General features: G+C 50.0%; 1 protein-coding gene across 1 annotated transcript; it reads left to right on the plus strand.

Annotated features, from left to right (window-relative positions):
* Nucleotides 1–13446: 13446 nt before the first annotated feature.
* On the plus strand, nt 13447–16155 carry LOC122383084 (ubiquitin carboxyl-terminal hydrolase 16-like). Its single transcript, XM_043369201.1, has one exon. It carries the CDS (start codon nt 13447–13449, stop codon nt 16153–16155), a length of 2709 nt encoding a protein of 902 aa, XP_043225136.1.
* Nucleotides 16156–17049: the final 894 nt, after the last annotated feature.

Below are 17049 nucleotides of genomic sequence, written 5' to 3' on the forward strand. Positions count from 1 at the left end.
TCTGCCAATATTAGACCTCTCCGACAAAAGGTCACAGAGTTATAGCCTCCGGCATTTTGGAGAGGTCACCCTAAAGACCAATCTTTGAGGGCATATATCTCAAAGAAAAAATATTTTAGGTATGAAAAATATATACCGATGGACTCAAAATTGATCAAAAAAGATTTTGGCTATCTCGAATTTTTTTTTCAAAAATTTTTCAAATTTTTTGATTTGTGACCAATTTTTCAAAGACCTGGCTCGACCTTTTCCTCATCGAAATTGTACTTTTCGTCTATAGACAAAATGTTTTTTGATCAGTTTTCTTTCGATAGAAAAAATAAAAAAAAATGGGTTCTGCCTTTAAAATATATTTTTCGCCACACATAGATGGCGCTGCTGATGCTGTTTTCCTATATTATTACGGAATTTAGATGATAAGATACAGTTCATGACAGATACGTGTTTTCTAACAACAAATAAGACACTGTGACCCTTTTGAGTGGCTATTTAACCTTCGAGGCGGTGGGGGGGGGGGCATTTTTTGCCCCCTTTGGTTTTTTCGATATATCTCGAGAACCGCTGCGCCGATCGTCACCAAACTTTCAGTACCCTCCCGGGAGTAGCTAGCGCACATGGTGACCAAAAATTTTTTTCCAAAGGCTATGATAGGTTGGCCGCTAATGACGTCAGAGTGACGTCATTTCTGCCATTTTCGACCCAAAAAAAGGTTTCGCGGGAAGAGCTGTCAGGCCTACAGCTTTAGAGATACAGAAAAATGTATAATAAATAAAAGGTGTGGAATCAAGAGGGCTACAAAACTGCTATTTCGGTTTTTCGATTTTTTTTATTTTGACCCCCAAAAATAAAAAAAAATAGATTTTTTGAATACAATAGCCGAAAAATCCAAAATGTTTTTTGAATTTCGAAAAAACGGAATATATGTGATAGTCCCTACCGCTTTCTATCTACATACCAAATTTGAGATCGATACCTCTTTTTTGGCCAAGTTATAGCGAAAAAAACTTCAAAATTGATGACGTTAAATTTTCAAACTCAATTTTCAGCAATTCTAGACCTCGTAACGCAAAACAAAGACCACCATTAGACTCCCCGTGACGAGCTGCATCGAATCAATACCCATTTTATGCAAAAATATCAACTTTGAAATTTGACCTTTTTTACCTGACCTTGACCTGACCGGCTGACCTCCACCAGAAAGTGACCTATTCCGTACCTGATAGTCTTATAACCAACACCATTGAGTTGGAAATGAAAAACTGGCCATAAAACATGCATCGCACAACCTTAGTAAACTTGGGTTCATGTGGTGACCTTTGGTGACCTGACCTGTGACCTGTGACCTGACCTGGTATGACCAGTGACCTCTAATAGCAACATATGTACTAGACAACTGACGCCTTATCGCTGATTTTCGACAAAATGCGTTTTACTCGGTGTTATAGCGCTTTCCCTAGAAGCCCCGTGAACGGTGAAACATTTTATTTTTGACCTGACCTGTGACGTCATCGGTGACCCCTAGGTCAACGAAATTTGGTTTCTTTCGACAAATTTGACAGGGCTATCGAACGCCGTTTGAGCTGTTGTTGGGAAACACACTTTGATCATCATCTGCATCTTATTATCTCAATTCAGTAATTATTCAGGAAAAACAGCGTCAGCAGCGCCATCTATGTGTGGCGAAAAATATATTTTAAAGGCAGAACCCATTTTTTTTTATTTTTTTCTATCGAAAGAAAATTGATCAAAAAACATTTTGTCTATAGACGAAAAGTACAATTTCGATGAGGAAAAGGTCGAGCCAGGTCTTTGAAAAATTGGTCACAAAATCAAAAATTTTGAAAATTTTCAAAAAAAAAAATTCGAGATAGCCAAAATCTTTTTTGATAAATTTTGAGTCCATCGGTATATATTTTTCATATATAAAATATTTTTTCTTTGAGATATATGCCCTCAAAGATTGGTCTTTAGGGTGACCTCTCCAAAATGCCGGAGGCTATAACTCTGTGACCTTTAGTCAGAGAGGTCTAATATTGGCAGGGCCGTCTCCAGCGTGTCAGATTATCCTATACACGAAGTTTCAGAATTTTTAAAAATATGAGGGTGTTCGGCTGTGGTTGAGCTGTCCTGGAATGCCCCTATACGCACCAGCTTACTCGGTCACCACACTCAAACCAAGGCCATATAAGGGTAGTTAAGTAGACTCAAACACAGTCTACTGATACAAACGTCACTGGTCTCAAGTCTGTGCTCAATGCACCAGCTGTACACTACTCACAATACGTAAGGACTCAACGTCAGCCACCAATTTTCTACATCAAATTCACATCAGGTTTTCAAAGTAACAATGTATGTGCCACTTCTGTACTTTGTGCTACAAACACAGAATAAATGATATCAGTCAGCAATGCATTGCTCATTGTCAGCCAGTCTGCAAAGTCAGTCCGCAGGCTTTGCAAGTAAGTGCAAAGTCTGCGGAGATCAGTTGCTTTACACACCACCAATATCATGCTGCAATGTGCTCAAAATATGCCCATACACCAACCACAAAGCACAACCATGAAGCACCACTGATAACACTTAACCTCAAAGCACACAACATGATAATTTATTTATTTTGAGTACCTACCTACAGAAACAGAATGTCTCAAGGCCACTCGTGATCACTCCGAAATCTGCCAGTCGCTCAGCCTTGAACATTGACATTATTTCATCTGAAATCTATTTTCTTCACTTGATCAAAGTTGATCTGCGTCATACATCTTACAACGGATGTCTCGAATTATTAGTAACGTTCAGCACTTAGCGTTAACATTACAAATGATAGGTAACTTTGATTCAACGTTCCATCCAAGCTTCTTCATTGCTGGAGCTATATCACTTTCAAGTTTAATTGCTTGAACTAAGACATTCTTGAATTACACTCGGGATGAGCTTAGTTTGAAAGCACACAACATAATTTTCTAATTATTTTGATAACCCACAGGATATCCAGAAGCTACACGCACTTGCACTGGCTACAAAGCCCACAAGTCTTGAACATTCAAATATGAATAGGAACAGCTTTGTTTCGCACAGATTTCGCACATGGCGGGATGGCGCCATTCCGTCCAACTCATACAGCCTCAGAAATTACAACAACACACTCAACTTACGGAATATCCGTCAAACAAATCTTATTTACGACGACACGAGCCAATGCTAACAACGCTTGCCAGTTGCGCTAGAGATATTGGAGTGGAGACGTCAGAGAAAAAAAGTCTTTAGATTTCTCCCATTTCCCCACGTAACGTTGAACGGCCATTGCGGCCTTATCTGGTATGCGACGGCCTTATCTGGCATAAAAAAATATCACTAGAAGTCTCTAGCTAGTGTTAAGCCTATGGACTTATAGGGAAATGTATCCGAGTACTTGGTACTGCCTCCTCCAGGTACTGGCTGGCAGACGGATCAACTTTGGAGGCCCACCATTTGGAAATTAGGCAATTTTGAGACGAATGACTTCGGATTGGGGCCTCAGCCACCTTCTTCTACACGTTTCACTGAGTAACTCCGAAATTTCGGAAAAAACCCTGATAATACCTTTAAACAATCGCAACCACTTATCTATACTCAGCACAACTCAGCACCAGGGTTGTGCTCGACTCAAAAAAATTTGCCGACTCGACTCATCATTCAACTTCAGAAAGCCCTGACTCAACTCTGACTCAAACAAGGAGCTTAATTTTTCCCTTGACTCGACTCATGACTCAAGCGGCTCAATGAAAATATGAGTCGACTCAAACTTGACTCAAATTTTTTGTAGAGTCAAGTGAGTTGACTCAAAATTGGCTCAGATAAAAAAGTTGTTGAGCGGGGGGGGGGGGGTGAAAAAAATCCGGCAGCAGGGCCAGGGCGAAGTTGTTAACCGGGGGGGGGGGAGTGAAAAGCTTGTTTCTAGAAAGTTGAGTCAGCTAACTCATGCTCCTAATGTTTGACTCAACTCAATGTCAAAAGTTATTTTCCTGACTCAACTCTGACTCAACTCAACGCCTTAATATTTTTGCCCGACTCAACTCTGACTCAACTCAACAGCTCAACATTTTATCCGACTCGACTCAAATCTGACTCATTTGAGTCAGAATTGAGTCAAATTTTTGACTCGACTCATGAGTCAAGCACAACCCTGCTCAGCACACCCAGCAACACAGGCAATATGAGAAAATAATCGAGGAGACGGCAAGCATGGGCAACATGGCGTCCGTCGCACGTTTCGTACGTTTACGGAAGTGGCGCACGTCACCACTTTTGAAACACACGGGTTATTGATTTTTCGAAAAGATTAAGACTGAATTTAGCCATTTTCCGTAAAAAAGTTAGCTGCGGGAGGTAATGCAATCGATAGAAAATGCGCTAGTCTATCAAACTTAACAGTTTATAGAGGCCGCCTCCCTCTCATTTTTCACCTACCTCTTTACCATTTACTGTTTTTCACTCCGACATTAAAGCATTAAGTGCCGAAATTCGCCTTTTTCCGTAAATCCTCGAGTTATATTGGGACCAGCGGCTGAAAGATAATCGAATAAAGATATAAATTTTTATTTTTATAGAGGCCGCCTCCCTCTAGATTTTTTAATGCGAAGGCTTTGTCTAAGCCACCTCTCTCCAATTTCACCACAAAATGACATTTTGAAGAGCTATGATTACGAGCGAGCGAGCGCAGCGAGCGAAGCGAAGTCTTTTCAATATAACGGAAAAATCTCAGTATGAGCGGCCCGGCCCGGCCCGGCCCGGCCTGTAACGCTTTTGAGAGGCTTATATCTCAGCAACCGCTGGACCGAATGGCCTGCGGTCTTTTTTGCTGGGTAGCCCCATCCCTTCTACCCCGTAATTGACTACTTTTGATACATCTCAGTGACCGCCGTGGCACGTGCCACGTGAAAAGTCAAGGGTGTTCAAGCAGTTTTGCAAAAGTAATGATTTTGAGAGGCCCATATCTCAGTAGCGGCTTGAGCAATTGTCTTGCGGTCATTTTTATAGGGTAGCTGCATCCCTTCTACCAAAGGTCGGATACTCTTCATCTATGTGAGTGACCCTCACTGCACGTGCAAAATACAACAATAAGAGGTGCCAAATTTGTTCCCATTTCAGTAACTCGGTAATTACTGGGGCGATTTCGCTGAAACTTGGCATACAGGTAGGCACCCACCAGGCAATGCATTCCCATGTGTTGCGGTTAGGGTGCTACTGCACGTGCGCACGTGCAGGGGGCGTTTCCAGATCTCGAGAACGGCTGGGCCGACTGCGCTCAAATTTGGTACACGGTTGGGGACCGGTTAGAAGGGTGCCGTGCAAAAGTCATTTTGGACCCCGTTTGCACGTGCGCACGTGCAGAATGCCGCTTCCAGATCTCAGGAACGGCTGGGCCGATTGCGTTCAAATTTGGTACACCGCTAGCGACCGGTTAGAAGGGTGCTTTGCAGAAGCCCGTTGGAAGTACCCTCTCGCCCTTCTGCACGTGCAGGGCCCACTATCTCGCTCGCTCGTTCTTCGCCCAAAAGGCGTTTTACTGGTTTCATATCATGCTGTTGTTTCCCAATAAATGCACACTCGTTGGATGCAAAAATTAATTTCCTTTCAGAAAGTCCCAAAATTATATAATTTGTACGTCTAGGTGCTGAGATATATGAGAATTACTGAAGGCATGATGGAATGCCATAAAATTACAAGTTTCTTGGCGAGAACAAATTTAGATAGGAATACCAAAAAAATCTGTCTATATAGAAACAAAAAATATTATAGTAGGCACAGTATTAGGAAAATCTGTAATGTAGTTACGGAGCAAGTTTTTTGCAAATGGTGCTTTCAACAGCTGTCAAGACCTGAACCCATTGCCTTCATGTTGAAGGAATTTCTCGGTGTCACCTAGTGTTTTTATACACCTTGCGCTTACTTAACACATATGAAGTAATCTCGTAGGTAAAGATCAGAGGAATACTGCACCTCCTTTATCAGGCGCGTCAATAGGTATGTACGTGCCTGCGCTGAGCCGGGGTCGGAGAGAGAGGTAGATGACCGAATGATACGCGTCTTAACACGCGCAGTGGAAGGGTTGCGAGTACTACGCCCAGTGGAAGGGGGGGGGGGGCGGATGTCGCCCCTCCCCTAAGATCTCAGCTCCCACTGAAACTAGAAAGACGAAATTTGGAGGGTAGGTGGGGGCCATGGGGAACTCTGTTGTGTGTGAATTTCATGACCCTAGGTTAATATCTTCAAGGTCAAATGAGGTCAAATGTGGTCAAATCTGCCATATTAGCGACTTTTTTGCGTTTACACGCCGATAACTCAAAAAGTTACCGGCCGATTTTTTAAAATCTTTCACTATACGAAAGGGCAAACATTTGTGAGTATGTATGGTGAATTTCTAGATAATCCAACAATAAATATGGCAGTTAGAAGCCTGCGAAGGGTAAGATGTCGCCGGCTGAAGCGGCTTCGGCCGACGCGGGAAACGCGGCAATCACAATTGTGTGTTTACACACTCATAACTCAAGTTGTTACCGGCCGATTTTCAAAATTCTTTGACCATATGATTGCCTGTACATTTCTCAGTCTTCTCACTGAATTTGACGCAAATCGAATATAATCAGCGGTAAGGAGCGCGATGTAAAGACGGAACCGTCCCGCCCCGGCACAGTCTACAATTCAGGCGGCGCGTAACGGCTAGCGCCGGCCGCCGCGCCGCCGCGCCGCCGCGGCGGCAGGATGTTTGACTTTACACCGCTATTACTAGAAAAGTTGTGAACCGATTTTCTTACTTCTTGCACGAGAAGATCCGCAGTTCAATTCTGGACAGGTAGCCGAAATTTCACATTGATATTATGCTTGCGGCGCGAGTTATTGGCGAAAAACAGGAGGGGTGGGCGAAATCCGCCCCCCCCCCCTTCCACTGCGCGTGTTAAAAGCAAGCGTTTGGAATACCTACAAATAGAGAGCAGTACCATGGATACACTTAGCATTCGCGCCAGTCTCGAGCGGTTGGACAGTTAACCCGGCAATTTTGGCCGGGATGCAAAAGTTACGTTAAACCGGTTTATGTTAACCCGGGCGCAAATAACAACGTGGGAGCCTATCTTAAGTGTGGCAAAGCTAACGGAGTACTTACTTGTTGCCGAAGTGCCGAAAGAAGGTACTGGAACCGAAAACACAACATTGGTTCATGTATTTATTAACATTCATACACACAGTCATACTTGTGCAAGGTGTCAGTGTTCAGTTGTGGGGTGTAATAGCCAGGGAAAAAGTTCTATGAACTGAAAAACCCGGCGCCTATTGCAGAGGGAAAAACCCCGCGCTGAAGCCAAAATAGCGCGGGAAAAACCCTGTATCGTTTAAGCTAATGTGTAGGAGGGTGACGAAGAGGGAGATGGGAGACGTTTCCGCGCGGGGAGGGACACCCGGGGTCGCCTAGCAGTAAATGCTTCAGCCCCCAGTCGGTGTTGGCGCTGCGACGGTTGTTGGCACGGGGCCTTTACCGGAGCGCGCAATATGGAGACCGTCTATGCAAGGAGGGATACCTAAGAAGAGGGACAGGGAGGTGACTCCGCGCGAGAAGGGCGCCCGGAGGCCAAGCAGGGAAAGCTAAACCCCCCAGTCGGTGTTGACGCTCAACGATCTCGGCCCAATCGACCTGATCGGAGCGCGCAATGTGGAGTCACCTGAGTGTTCGCGGTGCCGCGCCTCCGCCGCCGTTAGCGCGCGTGTAAATCACAGGTGATTAGGAGATCGACAATTCAACAGAGCAATTAGTGCGAATGAGAAGCGGAACAATATCGAACGATAATCACAAAAATCACCAGAACAACATCAACAGCAAGAATGGAAGATAAATCATTAATTCATTTACCCACATCCGTGTACTGACAAGAGCTGTTGACTGAGACTAGTACGGAAAAGTTCCAGTACCTATCAATTTGCCAACAGTTTCATGCGCAAGGTTTCCATACACGAACACACTGGACGGAGCACGTTACAAGAACTAACATTGCCGAGGTAAAAAAGGCACAAGTTCTGAATATTTATCGGGAGCTTGTGTTTCTGGCGCCATCTTGGTAGGCATTTCCGACCGTGCCGGTCAGTGTCGAGTTGGCCAGGACCTCCCGGGTGAACGCCGCGTGTCGAGTTGGCCAGGACCTCCCGGGTGAACGCCGCGTGTCGAGTTGGCCAGGACCTCCCGGGTGAACGCCGCGTGTCGAGTTGGCCAGGACCTCCCGGGTGAACGCCGCGTGTCGAGTTGGCCAGGACCTCCCGGGTGAACACCGCCACCAGGAGGTCCCGCACCGCTTTCGCCGCATCCCCATCCCAGACGATGCCCAAGTATCGTCTGGCTGGGATCTTTGTACATGGCCCAATAGTCACCTGGCAACAAATAAGGACAGCAGCTCATTATTACCATCATGAATGGTTCCAAACTGCCTCACACGAAGGGACATTTTATACTAATCAAGAAATGCCAATCGGATACCAAGGTTTTACCAAACCGATACCAACTTGGCACTTGGCATTCAGGTCGTAATACTTTTGGGATTTCCGCTCAACTCATTGATCGTCTTTTATGTATTAGCTTCTATGAATTTCGTACTAAGCAATTGTAACATGCACCATTGCCGCACTCCGGCAGTGCGGCGCCATCCCACGATTCCCATCATCCTACCCCACAGCTGTCTATCTGCTAATGGTGGCAGGGCCTGACCCTACGGGACGGCAGACCGAGATTGGGGTAGACGCCCGGTAGAGATGGGGAGGGGGAGAGAATGCGTGTGTGGTGGGCATGGCTGAAGGGTTGGGAGTGGCAGGCAGCCTTCTGCTGGCGACTCACTTGATTTTGGCGTCGAAGATGGAGATTGTTGCTGTTCTTGATGAGGGTTGCACGAGTAGAGTCAGAGAGAGGGCACCACTGGTCTGGCCGGCAGAGACTCCCCGGGTATTCTGTGTCTCCTCCTCTGCGGCCCGGTTTTATTCCTTTCGTTTTCCGGTTCCGGCTGGGGGTCGAGATCCGTGACCGGGCCCACCAAAGCCGGATTTTCCTGTCTTGCTACCGCAATTTCATCCGGTGGCAGCCCTGACCGGGGCTTCGAGAGGAAGCGCGTCCGGCGTGGCCGAGGCTTCGGATATCACCCCTCTCCGCTGTTTCCTGGTCGGACGTGACGTTTTTCACAGTCGATTTCCGCCGGGTGTCGGTTCTTGGCTGCGCCGGACGCGGTGCTTTTCGCACTAGCCAGCACCAGATGTTTCGCCGGATGCTGACTTCCAGTGACGTCGGACGCAGCTGGCCTGGCCAGAGGCCCCGAAAGGATGTGAGGGCGCCAGGGTGTCTGAAGCTGGCTCGGCGTCGGGTGGGGTTTGTTTGCGCTACCGTCGGCGAACATGTGATCTTGTGGCATTAGCCGGCTTGATGGGGCACAGCCGCTCGGTAGGCGTGTGACCGGTCTCCTCCTTGGCCCCGGCGTCCTGGCAGACAGGGTACTATGTGAGGCAGTTTATATGTATGAAAAAGATAAGTTTTTGATGTTGAAAAAAATGTCACAGCGTTCAGCTGTTACATAATAAGATTGATCAATACGTAATAAGCTTCCGCTGCAAACTCTATTTAGCCGCCACCAAAAATGGGATATAGCCTTTCCTACATGACAATAAATGAGATTATTCTTGTCACTTTAAATTATTTGTTTTTATAATAATTCAAATTGTACAAAATCATTGAACTGTGACAAAGAAAATCTTTTCCATTTTTGCATGATTCGAATCAGTATTTGGTTTGGTACAAAATAATTATAAATTATAAATTGAATTGTACAAAACCATTGAACTTCGGTAAAAATGGCATTCCTTTTCTATTTTTCCATGATTCGGATCAGTATTTGGTTTGGTTACGGTTTCCAAATCATCTACAATAGACATCATTATTGTATACACCTCGTATATACAAAGTTACAATCGATCATGTCATGGATGTCCAACGCTTAAGGTGCCCGGCTTGGCGTTGAAGCCGCTGCCAGACTTGGGGCTGAAGCCCGTGCACGGTTTGGCGTTGAAGCCTCTGCCAGACTTGGGGCTGAAGCCGGTGCCCGTCTTGGCGTTGAAGCCACTGCCAGTTCAGTTCAGTTCAGTTCAGTTCAGTATATTTTGTTAACCAAGAACAAAAACATCTGAGAAAATAATCGCGGATTTCATCCCGTGCCGCCGCTGGTGGAAAATCCACCTCCAGGTGACAGCCGTCGAGCTGGTATTCTGCCGTCCACCACCCGCGCACAAGGATACAAGGCACGTGGTCAGTACCGCCGTCTGTAACATCACGAGATGACTGGACGTTGACCGCCGGTCCCGCGGTATAATAACCAAGAATACGAATGTTTGCGTTCTTTATGCCAGACTTGGTGTTGTTGAAGCCGGTGCCCGGTTTGGCGTTGAAGCCGCTGCCAGACTTGGTGTTGTTGAAGCCGGTGCCCGGTTTGGCGTTAAAGTCGGTCTCGAAGGCATCCTGGACGTCGATGGCATAGATGACGGCATCTCTATGCAGTCGTCTGATCTCGAACTTGGTGTGGCCGTCTGACCAGCAGCAGAACCTGAGACCTGGGATTCTTCCATAGCGGACTGAGAACAAAGAAGCCCAAATGGATTTAGTCATAAAAACTTACCTGTCATTCAGATTCGACCAGATCAAGAGAAGGATTGCCCTCTTTATTAAACGTAGGCACACTAACGGAATTGGCAGTCGAAATATAAAAGAATTGTAAATATTCGAAAAATAACCATCTGAAGGTGCGGCAGCTTCTTTTTGAGCTTGTCGCCCAGCAACACCTTCGTCATCGCCGTGTGGGCGGCGCTGCCGTACTCCAGGTACGGTGGGTGCTCGGCCGGCTCCTCGCTGTCGTGGTGGCAGCGGTTGAGCAGCGTTGCGTGCACGCCGCACACATGGTGGGCGGACATTTCCACGCTTTTCTGTATGAAAGAAAACAAATGTGCCAAATCATTAGTTGTGGATAGTCTCAATAATTCACTTTCAGGGTGGCCAGGGAGGTGTGTGCAGAGTTGTGATTTGAGTCAGGCTCACCCCGCTTTGTCGGGTAGCCCCACAATGGAAGGTAAAGGTCGGATCACTGGAAATGCGTATTGGAAATCTAGCATCTCCACACGCCAGCGCTCGGAACGCTCGTGGCTTCCTGCCAGGTCACGAGGGTTGCTCGGCAAAGCGGAGTAAGCCTGTTTCAAATCACAACACTGGGTGTGTGATGTATAATATGTAGCCATCAGATAATACATGTGTTTCAAACAATACCCTCTAAAAAACAATATTCCGTTTCCGTACCTGCATGACATCGGTCTCCCCAGCGCAGGTCTCGGCACTCCACCACAGGTGGTTTTTTAGGTGACGCACCCATGGCTTCAGCGCCTTCGTTTTTGCAGTGTCCGACGCCTTATCGAGCTCTTTTCCGAACAACTTGGTGGCGTGCCACAGGTCAAAGCTGTAGACGACCCCCGGGAGAGCGTCACCTGAAACAAATGTGCCGGAAATGGGTGGCTGCGCATGTGACGAGGACGGCAGTTGTTCCGTCACTATTGAAGTACATTAAAGGTAGACTGCCTCCATTTTGGCAGTCTACCTTTAATGTACTTTTGCCAGCCTACCGTCCGGCTAAGCTGGCAACAAGCCTAGCTTAGCCGGACGGAGCCAAGGGTTTCGGCAATAAAAATAACCTTGCAAGAACATGACCAGGCATGCTTTTCCCCACCTTGAGTATGAATGCGTATTGCGTTAATTACTAACACTGGTATAAATGATAGTTGCTTGTGTTGGTATAGTGGGCAGTCATTTTGCTTCACTTGGCAATGACTACTTTCCTCCTTTTTGGCGTACTTACTAACATTTTTTAGTAGTATTGCATGCGTTATATTTTATTTATATTTTCCACTTCTTAGCAGGGAGTGCCGCGACTTGATCAATTTATTATGTTACCTGGTGTTAAAGTAAGGTCTCTGTGCGTCGCCGGGACTGTGGGAGGGGGCACTCCTGGTTACCTGATCATGGGTAACGGACTATCTTAGAAAAAAAATTCACAAAACGTTTTTCACTAGAGCTGAGCCACCTATGTCCCAGACTGAAGTCGGTTTTCCGAAATTCGAACCCGTTTGCGAGAAATCAGAGACCAAAGTTCAGTTTGAGTTTTAAAACGTTCGTAGAGGTGATACGAGAGTTTTAAAACGTTCGTAGCAGCTGGCGCTGCCTTCTCGGTTAACGGGCCAGAGTAAACTACTTGCCGCTGAATGCGGCCCCCCGCTGTCTTACTGGCCGATCCTCTAACTCAGTGGTTCCGGCGGAGGCTTACTCCATGCCGCTCACACCCCCGATCTCCTGGACCAGACGGCCGACCTTCTCAAGGAAGTCTTCAGAGAGCTCATCGGCGTGATCCTGAGACACCAGACCCTTGTTGTCCCGGATCCAGTGCCTGAGCGCAGCGCTCAGGGGCGCTGTCCGGAAGCGTCCATTAAGGTCGTGCAGTGTTGGGTACGCCACCTGGCCCACCAATATAGCTGCCAGGGCAACTCTCTTGTAGCGGGCCTGCGCGATGCTCTCAGGACGCTTGTACACAACGCTCGCACCGTGGTCTCGCACGGTCTCAAGCGCCGTCATAAACCCTGTGCTCTCGCCGGGGCACAGAGACAGGAGACGGGCCCACCCCACTTCCCTGAAAGTGCACATGAGGTTGGCGGTCACCATCAATGGTCCGAGCGTGCGCCACACTGACTGCCGTGTGAAGTGATGTGTGATAGATCGGCTTTTTGTGTTTCAGGCACATCCTCTGGGTTTGAACTTTCAGTCGTTTGATTTGTCTGACCCGCTTTGACATTTTCTGACTCAACAAATTCCTCAACAGTGGCAATGCGCGCGTCTGGATCATCAATAACCTCCGCTAATCCGACCACTGAACGGGCTGAAAACGTGTAGTCCCTACCTGTAGTGTTCACTATGACTACCGGAATCCTATGATTTTGATTGACCTTGCCTACACTTTCTACTTAACATAACCCTGGTTCCTCTCCGAGAATCGGTGCGTTGCGAAGAGGTTGCACGATGCATTCCTGGTCAACTAGTTGAGCTCTGTTCACTTGTCCTGAAATTTCAACGTACGACTGAGCTTTAACGGTAACTTTTTGGGTCAACCTGACTAAAGAAGTTGTGGTTTGACAGGTCAAACGCTGGGGCCGTAGAGGAATGACGTAACTGTCAATGTTCATCGTCTTTTGCCCGAAATCAAGCTGGACACCAAACTCTGACAGGAAATCATTTCCTAGCAAGCAATCATTTTTCAAACCAGACCAGACCAGACCAGACCAGACCAGACCAGACCAGCAGAACAGGAGATACTGGATCCATTGAACATGGGACTTCCCAACAATGGTATAAGCATGTGCCAGCACGTGGGCAAGAGCGTCAGCCTGGCTGACATTAAGCGGCAGCTGAAGTCGAACCGGTGGATCGGCGCCTGCGACAAGAAGGTGCCGACCCCGTGCACGGCACCCGCGGATGGGGAGGAGCAGTCGGTGCCGTCGGGCGCGCAGCTGCCGCACGGCGTCTGGCTGTGCATGCAGTGCGGCCACCAGGGTTGCGCGAGGCACGCCACGCAGCATTTTAACACGCCGCGCTCCGACTCGCACACGCTGGCCGTCAACGCCGCCGCCGACTGGGGCGTCTGGTGTTTCACATGTAACGAGAAAGTGTCACTGAAGAGTAATAAGAAACTTCACGAAGCTGTGCAGTTTGTCAAGAAAAAGCAGGGAACTCTACGTCCCGGGACCACGCCATCCAAGGAGGACACTCCGCCTCCCAAGTCTTCCAAGGGCGCCTCCGCTAAGGAGAAACAGGCTCAAGCGGACTGTGATAACGAGTCACTTCCGAAGGTCAAGGGTCTGATCAACCTGGGCAACTCGTGTTACCTGAACTCGGTGCTGCAGTGTCTGAGCCAGTGCCACTACCTGACGCACTACCTAGACATCAGCAGCCGCTCCGGGCGAAAGGTCACAGTCAGCGCTAACGGGGAGACAATGAAGCTGGTGCTGCCGGAGGGCGGGCCCATCACCGCCTCGCTGTGCGACTTTCTCAAGAAGATGCACATCACGGGCACCGGCTCCACCGTCTCCCCCAGTCATCTGCTCAGAAAGATCGCCCTGAAGGTGCCCCAGTTTGTGGGCTGCGACCAGCAGGACGCACACGAGCTGCTGCGAGCGCTCATGGAGCAGGCGCGGCTTGAGGATCTCCGGCGGCACCAGAAGCAGATCCTGCTCGATCTGGGGCTGCCGGCCAAGGCCGACCCCAAGGAAGTACCCGACGACATGAAGGCGCGTGCCAAGGCGCTGGGCCGCCAGGTATCGCATACGACCATCGACTCCATCTTCAGCGGCCAGCTGGTCAGCCTGGTGGTGTGTCAGGCCTGCATGGCCTGCACACACAGCATGGAGCCCTTCCTCGACCTCTCGCTGCCCGCCGCCGAATATATCATCTTCAGCCCGCTGTCGGAGCTCGACCCGCCGCCGGCCTCGGTCAGCGGGGAATCGACGGAAGACGAGCTGAACGAACCGCCGGCCTCAGTCAGTCCGGACCCGCCGGCTGACGAGCCGCCCGCCTCGGTCAGCCCCGACCCGCCGGCTGACGAGCCGCCTGCCTCGGTCAGCCCCGACGCGCCGGCCGACCTGGCCGCGGAGGAGCTCTCGGAGCGGCTCAGCGCGCTGATAGTGGACCGCGCCGGCGCCGCTGCCGCTGCGAACTCGTGTGGGGACGAGCCGGGCCCGCTGACGGTGAACGGCCGGCCGTCGTCACCGGTGGAGGCGGACGCGGCGCCGGCCGGGCTGGTGCCACTGGTCGGGGAGAGTGCTGACAAAGCCCCGAACGGTGCGCCGGAGACGGCGGGAGCGGACCAGGTGGGGGAGAAGCAGAGCTCTGTGCCGGCGGAGAACTGCGGAGAGGCAGTGGAGGCGCGTGAGAACAGTCTGGGCGCTCCGAACGGTCACTGCGGAAGGGCAGCCGAGGAGGCCCCGCGGGAGGGCCAGTCGCCGTCACCCGGTGAGGTGCCGGGCGGTGTGCCGACGGAGGCAGTGGCGAACGGCCAGAGCTCAACGGCAGGGTTGGCGGACGGCGGTGAACTCCAGTCTGCGCCGAACGGCGGGACCTGCGCGCCAACCGAGTCTGCCCCGGCCGAAAGGGCGGGGACCCCCTCACCGGCGGCCAATCCCTCGGACGGCCCGCCGCCGCCGCTGAGCCGCTGTGAGTGGCTCAGTCGAGCTCTGACCACCCTGGCGCCGCGCTACCAGGCGGCCGCTGGCGAGTGCAGCCTGCTCACCTGCCTTAACCAGTACACGGCGCCCGAGCTGCTCACCGGCAACAGCAAGTTCGGTTGCGACAACTGCACCGAGCTGCGCAACAAACGGCTCAAGGCGGCTGAAAAAGCAGCTGAGAAGAAACTCGGCACAGTATACAGCAACGCCAGCAAGCAGCTGCTCATCTACAGTCCGCCGCCGGTGCTGACCATCCACCTGAAGCGGTTCGAGGTGTGCAGCTTCAGCCTGCGGAAGGTAAACCGGCACGTGCAGTTCGGCGAGCGGCTCGATCTGGCCCCCTTCTGTTCCTCCATCAGCCAGGACCTGCCTCAGATGCGGGCCGGCCAGCGGCGGGTGCTCTACTCGCTTTTTGGTGTCGTTGAGCACAGCGGTCGACTGACCAGCGGCCACTACACAGCCTACGTGCGCGTGCGCCGCCGTCACGACCAGCTCACCGTCAACCCTGCGCGAGTCACCACACTCGTCACCGACGCGTTCGCCGTGGCGTGTGAGCGGGCAAGGCAGCGCGCCGAGCAGACCCGACCGGAGACCACGGACGGACCGTCCCCGGTCAGGCCCGCAGAGGAGGGCCGGGATGACGGGGAGGGCGAGGACCCCGCCGCCGCGCCACAGGAGTCACAGACGGATCAAAAACAGCCCGCCCCGGAGCCCGAGACGGAGCCGGAGCCGCAGCCGGAGGCCGGGCGGTGGTTTTACGTGAGTGACAGGCACGTCACAGAGGTGACTCTGGACAAGGTGCTCAAGGCGCAAGCTTACATGTTGTTCTACGAGCGAATTGTGTAAGCGACTGCGGTAGCTTGGGATGGTGCTCTGTGCACGGGGCTGTGACGGCGCGCGAATCGTGTCCCTCAGTCTGACCGAGGTGTGATTTCGGAAAGGTCAAGTTTTTGAATTTGCTTTAATGTGTGTTTATATGCTAACAAATAAAATTCTAGTACTTTCTACTTCAAATTTTTCAAACCCTCGACTATCTGAAACTTGAATGGGTGACTAAACCCTGCGATTTTCATTTCCAATACCACGGTACCGAAGTTCTTGAGCCTTTGTCCGGAAGCAGTTTGTAGGGGCACAGAGTTTTTAGAAGAAAACTCAAATTTGTTTTTCGCCGCGATTTGGTCAAATAACTGTCTAGAAATAAGCGAAATGTCAGCTCCAGAATCCACTAACGAATAAACTTTCTTTTTCCCTAGATACAATCAGAGCATAGGAGTGTCCTTTTTGACAAAAACTCTAGCAACTTTGGGGCCATACTTTTCAGACTTGAAGGGACCTGACTGAGGAGGAACGTGTTGTCTGGCGGGTCCCTCACCAGCACGTTTTAGTTTTCGCGGTGAAGTGGGTATGGAATGTTCCTGTCGTGGGTCTCGGTGGGTTTGTTGGCGGGCGTGTTTGCGATGGGAAGCGGGGAGGCGGAGCAGTCCTGAACCGGGGAGGAGCACTGTGCTGTCTGGGATGAACGCCTTGAGGTCGGGGAGGAGGGCCGGATGTGCGGTACTGGGAAATTCCCGTTGATACTGAGTCTCGGGACAAGCTTGCGTTCACATGTTTTCTGGGGATTTATTCACCCGTTTGCATACCGTTCGGTATCATTTCAGGGCCAGCCTTCTTTTCACAACTTATGAACAAGGTCTTGCAAGGCATTCAACATAAATTTACGTTGTCGTACTTGGATGACAT

Source organism: Amphibalanus amphitrite, unplaced genomic scaffold, assembly GCF_019059575.1.
Source record: "Amphibalanus amphitrite isolate SeventyFive unplaced genomic scaffold, NRLGWU_Aamphi_draft 000154F_arrow, whole genome shotgun sequence".
NCBI classification, from domain to species: Eukaryota; Metazoa; Arthropoda; class Thecostraca; order Balanomorpha; family Balanidae; genus Amphibalanus; species Amphibalanus amphitrite.